We start from the raw sequence: 9,058 nt of genomic DNA on the forward strand, positions 1-9,058 counted from the left end.
AGGTCTAACATGCACGTTGGAGTGAACCAAAGAACAGTCAACCGCTATAATTAATTCAAAGGCTTTTAAGAGCTGTGTGGACGCGACCTTTAGACACCTCATTTTGTCATGTCAATCGCTTGATAGGGCGTGACTACCGTCGTAATGGAAGTATCAACGGGGCAAGAATTCGAGATCGTTTCTTATCGTTTTACTCTAAGAAATGCGGAGACTATCTGTATACGGATAAAATCGGAGAGCCCGATTTTACGATCATTACGTCTTTTCGTAGCTTCACCTCGAAGTCCCGGGGGCATGGTTCGAGGTTTCAACCTCGAGGGTTCTCTATGCCCGACCTCGGGGCAGCTTAAATCGATGGTTATCATGGATAAACAGGAAATTCCCTAGGTACGTGGTCAACAGGGGCATATCTAGCATGTCATAAACGGGTTCCCGTAAACCCAGTAGCTTTTGTCCAAACAATATAAATGTGTTCTAAAAATTCATTAAATATCTACAAACATTTAAATGTGAACCCAATTTGTACCAGACTGCTAAGTAGTTGTACCAACTACATTTCTTTATAATAAATGCACATGTACTATGTTGGGATTTCCTCTCCTATATAAAGGGAACACTTGTTATTTTTTGCACACATGAATTGATCACACTCAATACAAGAACAAGAACATTCTCTGCTCTCTAACTTAAATACATTCTCCCTTGATTCTATTATTTACATTTATTGCTTACATTTATTGTATTTCATTAATTGTTCTTCATTTATTACTCATTATTGATCTTAGAGAGCTTTCGTCAAAGCTCTCAAAGCTGTTAGTCCTTCATCGGCTATCCACAACTTAGTATCTAGCTCGACCTCGAGGCCCCGTATAATCTGGCTCGAGGCCTCGATTCTCAACCACTCGGTTTGCTTAAACATACTGCTTTCAAAGTTTTTATCCCATTTTCTAGTTTCACACTTAGCATCTAGCATAAAAACAAATTACGTATTTTTAGAACCACAAAATCAAATCTAATTATAATTATCATTTTCAAGGTAAACAACAAAGTATTATGTGAAAAGAATTTCAACATCGACGCTATAAGAGGGGGAGAGTGATTATTTTCTAAAGTTTGTGAGTAATTTGATTGTGTAAAACAAAATTAGAGGAGGAAAATGGCCTTTACCCTTCTTAAAAAAATTAACCCACGCTTTTCCCAAGCACCCAACCCCACCACCAGGCCATCTCTCCTCACATCATTCAATCTATCCCTCGCTAGCAGCTCCAGAAAAACACCCTTTTTCTATTTTTAGTAACCACTCTTAATAAAAATCTTCTAAAGAAAAGGGTTACGCCACCCATTTTCTCTTCCCCTAAGACTTTACTTTCCAAAAATAGCACTCTCTGAAGTCTGAACCCCCGACCCCCCCCCCCCCCCACCAAACCCTTACCTCATCCCCCCTAAAGGCTGGTCCCTCTTTTTAATCTCCCTATTTTCCTTGGAATTCGCTCTTTTGTTTGGAATAGTAACAGCAGCTTTGCTTTGTTGTCAGCACATACAAGCTGAGTTCCAAAATCAAAGTCGGTTCTATTTGATAATTCATAATATACCCTCCTAGTATTTCCCAAACTTAGGGTTAGGGCTTTTCCCCCAATATATCATACGTGTGGGTGAGTCGTGTGTGATTCTGGCCTTGCTTTGGGCTTTCGGTGAGTTTTTGTTTGATTTGTTGATTGATTGGTACTTTCTTGGAATTTTCTTCAACAAAGTTTGCTCTTTTGTCTGCTCTTCTGTGAAGTTCTGGACCCTAAGGTCATTGCTCAAAAAGCTGCTCTTTGTTTATACCCTTTTGATAGAAGAGAATATAGTTACATCTTAGTTTCTACTTGTAATTTGGTGTATAAATAGTCTGGCATGTAGATTACTATTTGTGTGGAAAATAAAGATTATTTATATGTGGATAATTGCAGGTTTCTTAAGTTGTTGGATTGTGAATTTGGGAGGAATAAGATGATCTTGATTTTCAGATATTGGATTCTGGGAATGCCAATAGTAGAAGACTGTAATAGCTTGAGTTATTTGAGCGTTCTCTAGCATTTGGTTAATTAATTGGAGATATTTTTGTTATTCTCGTTTAAAATGGAAAGGGGAGTTGGTTTTTGGGCGTCTCCGAGAGGTCAAATGGAGGGTGTTGTCTCGTTTGATGCTAGTGCAAGGTCTTCAAATGTCGATGATTCATTCAACAATGTTATGGAGATTATGAATCTTGATGCTTACACTGGATGGTGCACTAGCCCTAGTGCAGCAGAGCAGATGTTTGCCTCTTATGCAGCATTTTCGCAAATGAATTCCATGTCTCAAAGTTATGCACCGTTTGAAGGATTGAGTTACGCAGAACAAAATACTGGAACATTTCCTCCAATGGATGCCAATATGGTCGGAAGTACTGTTTGTGGAGGAGAGAAAATGATGTTCGGGCAAAATGATGAGCAGTTGCATTTTGTGGTAGATTCAACTGATGGGGTCGGCTTGGTAGCTAAAAGAAGTAAAAATTCAAGCCAGCAGGCTGATGATGCTGATATTGGCAACTCTATGATCGTAAGGTCACCTTCTCAACCACTTGCTGAGAGAATGCTTAGGGCGTTGGCAATGTTTAAAGAGTCATCTGGTGCGGGAATTTTGGCTCAAGTTTGGATTCCAATGAAGAATAAGGATCAGTATGTCTTGAGCACGTGTGAACAGCCATATCTTCTTGATCAGGCACTTTCTGGCTATCGAGAGGTCTCTAGGAAGTTCACTTTTGATGCAGAAACAAAACCAGGATCGATTCCAGGTCTTCCTGGTCGGGTGTTTAGTTCAAGAATTCCAGAGTGGACGTCAAATGTTCTGTACTACAAGGAGGCTGAGTATTTACGCGTACAATATGCTGTTAACCATGAAGTTCGTGGATCTATTGCTTTACCTGTCTTTGAGGATGATGCCTGTGAAACTCCATGTTGTGCAGTACTGGAACTCGTAACAATGAAGGAGAAACCAAATTTTGATTTGGAAATGGATCATGTTTGCCGTGCTCTCCAGGTTCCCTCCTCTTTTCTTGCAGATCTTTTCCCTTGTTTTTTTTTTTTGGGGTGGGGGTGGGGGGGTGGGGGGGTGCTTTCCTTTCTTTGAGGCATGAACCCTCTTGTATTGTAGCTTTGAAGTACTTTATGTTTTTGGTTCAATCTATACTACTAGTTTCAAATTATCTTTTACAGTTCTTTCAAAAGAGAGAAAAATATGAGTGAAAATATTAGATTTTTGTTTTGAGTATGTTTTTGTTGTTTATGTTTTGTTCAAATGATATAATAAAAAGTAAATATGAGTGAAAAATTAGTAAAAGTTACTTTGTAGCATATTTATGATATTAAAGCTCTTATTTTGAAGGTTTGAACAATTTATTGTGTTGCTTACTTGCTTTACTATTTCTTGATGCTAAGCATGTCTTTCTTTTTTTTAATCAAAAAAGGAGGGTGGGGAGTTGTGTTCATGGTTTATTTAGCTCGTCAATCTTTGTACCTTGCTTAGAACAAGGAAGTAATATTTCTTGCGCACGTCGGGTTCGAACCCTACCGCAAGCACAAGCCTGATATTGAAGTGGAGAAGGGTTGATTGGTGGGCCCATTGTCCATCGATTTTTGCGCCACTGGCCCTTGGGGTTTCACGGTTATCAAAAAAAGAAGAAGAAAGGAAGTAATATTTGGTTTTTCGTTTAATTATATATTTTCCAATTATAAACCTTTTAAGATCTTTTGATACAGTATGTGGTATTCTTTCTTTGTTGAATTTTAGTAACAGTAATTTCTTCAGAATTGCATTCTATTTGCACTTACGGATCATAAGTTATCACTTATAAGCAAAGAGATAATACCAACTTGCTTGTCATTTATTCTTTTGTATATCATGATAAATATGGGATTTTGTCCCCCCATTTATTGCCCTTGCCCGGTACCCACGGACCTCTAAAAAGGGAAAAAGGAGAATAAAACCATACCAGGCAACTTTATGAGTAACTTGCTTGGTTGTTTTATGATACTATAGTATTACATCCAAGGGTGTGGCCTAGTGGTCAATGAAGTGGGTTGAGAACCGTCTCAGGTTCAAATCCCAGCGGAGGCAAAAACACTAGGTGTTTTTTTCCCATTTTGGTGGATAAAGATACCTGGTACTTGGTACTTGTTGATGGTGGGAGTAGTAGGTATCCTGTGGAATTAGTTGAGGTGCCTGCCAGCTGTTCCGGACACCACGGTTATTAAAAAGATATGATACTATGGTGTTCTTGTTTCAACTTTATCTCAACCAAAATAAATTATTTTATACTTTTTTCAAGTACATATGCTTTTTGGCTGATCATCTATCAGATATTTCTTTTATATTTTTTGCTAGGTCAAAAGTTTATGGTAAAATCATCTCAGAAAACATTGAGACAGTATATAAGTAAGTTAGTAAAAAAAAGTTACAAAATTGAGACAACTGCTATGATATGATGTCACAAGATGCGCTTTATCTGCATTTATATTGTTCTTGCTTTATCCTCTTGAGCTCGTGTTCTTATATATCTCTAGTTTTGCGGTAAAAGATGGTCTAACCTGTAGTTTGTGCTCGTCTGCAGGCTGTGAATTTAAGGAGTATTGCACCTCCTCGACTTCATTCTCAGGTATACTCAAAATGTTAATTGCACGTGTTGCACTCCAATCATGTTTATTTATTTACTTGTGTCGTTCTTTCTTATTTTAGTTCTTTTCTAATCAGTTATCAGACCTTTTAACTACCTTTTTCTAGATATAATTTGTGTTTCCTCATCTTGCAGACTCTCTCAAAGAACCAAAGAGCTGCTTTAGCTGAGATAACAGATGTTCTGCGAGCAGTTTGCCATGCGCATAAGCTGCCTCTTGCTCTGACGTGGATTCCCTGTAGTGTCACTGAAGGAGAAGGAGATGAAAGCATAAGAGTCCTTGCTAGAGGATGTAATGCAAGTTCAAATGAAAAATGTGTGTTATGCGCCGAGGATACAGCTTGTTATGTGAGTGACAAGGAAATGCAAGGATTCGTACATGCATGTATGGAACATTATCTCGAGGAAGGTGAAGGTATTGTTGGGAAAGCTCTTCAATCTAACCACCCCTTCTTCTACCCTGATGTGAAGGAGTACCATATAAGCGAGTACCCACTTGTTCATCATGCACGAAAGTTTGGTCTAAATGCTGCTGTGGCTATAAGATTACGTAGTACATTCACCGGAAATGACGATTACATATTGGAGTTCTTTCTTCCTATCAGTATGAAGGGAAGTACCGAGCAACAGCTTCTCTTGAATAACCTTTCAGGTACCATGCAACGAATCTGCAGAAGTTTGAGAACAGTGTCAGATGCAGAGTTGGTTGGACAAGGTGCTACGTTTGGATTACAAGATGGATTTGCTCCCAATTTACCACCGATTACATTGTCTAGAAGGAATTCTCAGCACTCGTTAGACAGCAATTCAAATTCTGCAAGTGTGGCTCCTTTAGGCGTATCTGATTCAAAGAGTGCTGGAATGCAAGCTGATGGTTGCCGTGAACAGGTATATCACTCAATTGTCTTACTAGCAATATTTTATCAAGTCTACATCCAACTAGATTATTTTAGTTGAATATTCAATTTCAATCGGCTTTGGTTTAATGTGATCTAGGTGAGCACATTTGATATGCTCCACATTCATACTGCACTTTTGAGCATACTCTTACTTTGACACTTGTTCTATGTGTTCCCTAACAACCTGTGTTCAGTCTGTTTTTGGTTTATTTTCTAAAATCATCTATACTGAAGTTTTTTTTTTTTTTTTTTTTTGCAACTCTTATTGTAGACAATGATTGGATCAAGAAGACAGATGGAGAAAAAACGAAGTACAGCAGAAAAACATGTTAGCTTAAGTGTTCTTCAACAGTACTTCTCTGGAAGCCTGAAGGATGCTGCAAAAAGCATTGGTGGTAAGCATATTTCTGTCAAGTATATCAGTCCCCACTAATTTGCAAGTATACTGGATACCTATAAATCATTACTTTATTTGTTGCTGTGAATAGTTCCTCCTCCCATTGGGTGTTAATTTCTGATTCAACAGTTCGTTGAGAAAAATTCTCTATTAACTTTACGAAGATTTCATCCTTAGTCCAAATGCAGGATTAAGTGTAAACACAGTCAATGCTACTGAATATCTTTCCCTCTATTTTTCTTCGAACATGAATTTGGGCCTCTTCCTCGCCCATTCAAGACCCTTCTCTAATAAGTAGGATATGCTATTTCTGCTGATTGTTTGTATATTGTCTGGAATTTTATGTAACTGCTTCATTTAAGTGACAACTTCTGCATAACATGAAGGAGAACAAAAAGAAGGCAGAAGAAAGCTGAATCCTCAATAATTGGATTTATCCAATTTTGTCCATGAACATAAGTGTATTCCAGCAGTTGTATAGTGGGTTATATGGAGAAAAATAAATGCTCGAAGCATTGAATGACAAGGTCAATGTAGTTAATCTTAAACTCAAATATACATCCCTGCTTAGTTTCAGTTGGGTTGACTTCCTTAGTTCTTACATACTGTAAAGTTCTTTCTTTTGTGGATGTACTTTTGCCTCAAGATTTCCTCAATGCGATTATGTTTTACATCAATATTATCTCTTTGGTATTATGTTACCATCTGCCAAAAAAATATCATCTCTTTGTTGCTTATTCGAACCCAAAAAAAAAAAAAAAACTGGTAAGTACAAATGAGAGTTGTGAAGTATTTGTGTTTTTGTGAAATTCTTAAGTGTGTGCAGAGACATTACAGTTTAAAAGGATGAGCAGGAATGGAAAGTAAAAAGTATATTGGCTTTTCTTTGAAGCTGAAAGCACAATTTAATAGCCTTGCAAAAGGTGGTCTTTTAAGTTCATTGTTGTGTATTTTGTAGTGTGTCCAACTACCTTGAAAAGAATATGTCGACAACATGGGATATCAAGATGGCCATCCCGGAAGATAAACAAAGTCAATCGTTCTTTGAAAAAGATACAAACAGTGCTTGAATCTGTCCAAGGAGTAGAAGGGGGATTGAAGTTTGATCCAGCCACTGGAAGTCTCGTTCCCGCTAGCTCTATCATCCAAGATTTTGATGCACAGCAAAGCATATTTTTTCCCTGCAAAGATGTCTCTGTCAAAAATCCTAATTCTGTTTTCCAGGATGCTGTGTCTGTACCCTCAACACCAGGCATTGACAAAGAAAACTCTATGGTGAAAATGGAAGAGGACTCTTATGTTGATGGGAACCAGCTCGGCCAATCAAATCATATCAATACTAGCTCTTTCAAGGGAGGAAATAAGTCAAGTATTCCAGTGTCTGGATTTTGTTATGAACCCAAATTGGCAGCATTAGATGCAATGACATCTAGACCTGCTAGTCAGACGATGCTATTAACTAATTCCAGAAATGCATCACTGGGCTCTTTCCATACAAAAGAAGGATGCAGGAGGTGGGGGTTGGACAATGATACGATGGACAATTTTGAGTGTCATTTCACTTCTCAGTGCTCATATTCAAAAGCTGCTGGAGATGATGGTGACACTAAGATTAAAGGAGATAATGAAATGGATGGTGATGGTGGGGTCATTGAACATAACCAAGCCAGTTCTTCAGCGATGACAGATTCATCCAATGGGTCTGAGTCAATGATGAACGGCAGTTCATCAAGCTCCCGCAGTCATGGTGCACGGAAGCATTCTAAAGTTGAGGCAAACTTTGGCGATAGTGGGTCAACAATTACTGTGAAAGCCACTTACAAAGAAGATACTACCCGATTTAAGTTTGAGCCTTCAGCAGGGTGCTTCCAACTTTATGAGGAGGTTGCGAAGAGGTTTAAACTGCAGACTGGGACATTCCAACTCAAGTATCTTGATGATGAGGAGGAATGGGTGATGTTGGTAAATGATGCAGATTTGCATGAGTGTCTTGAGATACTGGATTTTGTTGGTGGCCGCACTATCAAGTTTCTTGTCCGCGATACACCTTATGCTATGGGTAGCTCAGGCAGCAGTAACTGCTTTTTGGCTAGTGGCTCCTAGTACTGTAGCCGCATGCAGGTCAGAAAGCTTCAATCAGCATCTGGTACTCTATCCGAGTATGAGAGGTTCTAGTTTACGCATGGATCACTTATAGGTTTGGTTTTGGTAGAGCTTTTTCATTCTACCTTTCAATTTTCCTGCAGTTGATATGCATTGTCAACAATCTTTGGACTGCTAAATCTATGTGGCTGAAGTCTGCTTGACAGTCTCGAAGATAGTTGCTGTGCTTATTCCTAGCAGAGATCCAAAGAAGAAAACCAAGAGCACAAGAAGATGCACCAGTAGAAGCATAGTAGGTGGAAATCATTTGTTGTGTGTTTTCTCTTACGTTTACATGTGAGATAGATGGCACATCTTTGTATAAGGCACCGTCTCAAGTGCTTTACCTACTTTGTAAATATGTTAGTTTAAGAATGTTCTTTTAGGGAATAGTCAAAGCAATAAGTTGTACAATATCCTTTTAGCAATAAGTTGTACAATATCTTTTGAATAAGAAAATGTAAGATATCCTCTTCTAGTGTTTGTCTGTCTCTCTTTCTTTTGTAAAATTAATTGATATTTGCCTAGATTCTCCTATCTTATAAGAGGGAGTTAGCAGGCACCTGGACGACATGTTTGCCTGGCACTTTGAGGGCAAAATTGTCTTTCCATTCAACTGTCTTTTGGCTTCACTTGGATTATATCGACTCTTCTTTGGCTTCTCTCATCTCACTCTTCTTGTTCTTATCGGTACCACGCAGACAGGTCTTTCAGAAACTTGGCAGATGGAGGTTCACTGATCAAAAGGTTAACAACCGAGTTATATGAGAAAGGAAAAGCTCCACCGTCTGCAAATTTCCATTTTCACCTTCTCTCTCTTCACTTTTCCTGTTCTTATCTTTATACTTTAGTGAATTTTCCCGGCCGGATCTTTGTTTTCCTGTAAGCTATCTTATTCTTATCTTGTATTTCTCTGTTTCATCTTTT

At 38.4% G+C, this 9,058-nt stretch overlaps 1 protein-coding gene across 2 annotated transcripts; it reads left to right on the forward strand.

Moving 5' to 3' along the window:
* Positions 1 to 1,403: 1,403 nt before the first annotated feature.
* Positions 1,404 to 8,614, forward strand: LOC104242425 (protein NLP9-like). Of its 2 annotated transcripts, none has more exons than XM_009797471.2 (6): positions 1,404 to 1,691; positions 1,953 to 3,060; positions 4,631 to 4,675; positions 4,829 to 5,581; positions 5,864 to 5,987; positions 6,948 to 8,614. In XM_009797471.2, exons 2-6 carry the CDS (start codon positions 2,122 to 2,124, stop codon positions 8,090 to 8,092), a joined length of 3,006 nt encoding a protein of 1,001 aa, XP_009795773.1. In that variant the 5' UTR covers positions 1,404 to 1,691; positions 1,953 to 2,121; the 3' UTR covers positions 8,093 to 8,614. The 2 variants fall into 2 exon arrangements, with proteins under 2 accessions (XP_009795773.1, XP_009795774.1); XM_009797472.2 differs by having other exon boundaries at positions 1,679 to 1,794.
* The last annotated feature ends 444 nt before the right edge of the window (positions 8,615 to 9,058 follow it).

Source organism: Nicotiana sylvestris, chromosome 9, assembly GCF_000393655.2.
Source record: "Nicotiana sylvestris chromosome 9, ASM39365v2, whole genome shotgun sequence".
NCBI lineage: Eukaryota > Viridiplantae > Streptophyta > Magnoliopsida > Solanales > Solanaceae > Nicotiana > Nicotiana sylvestris.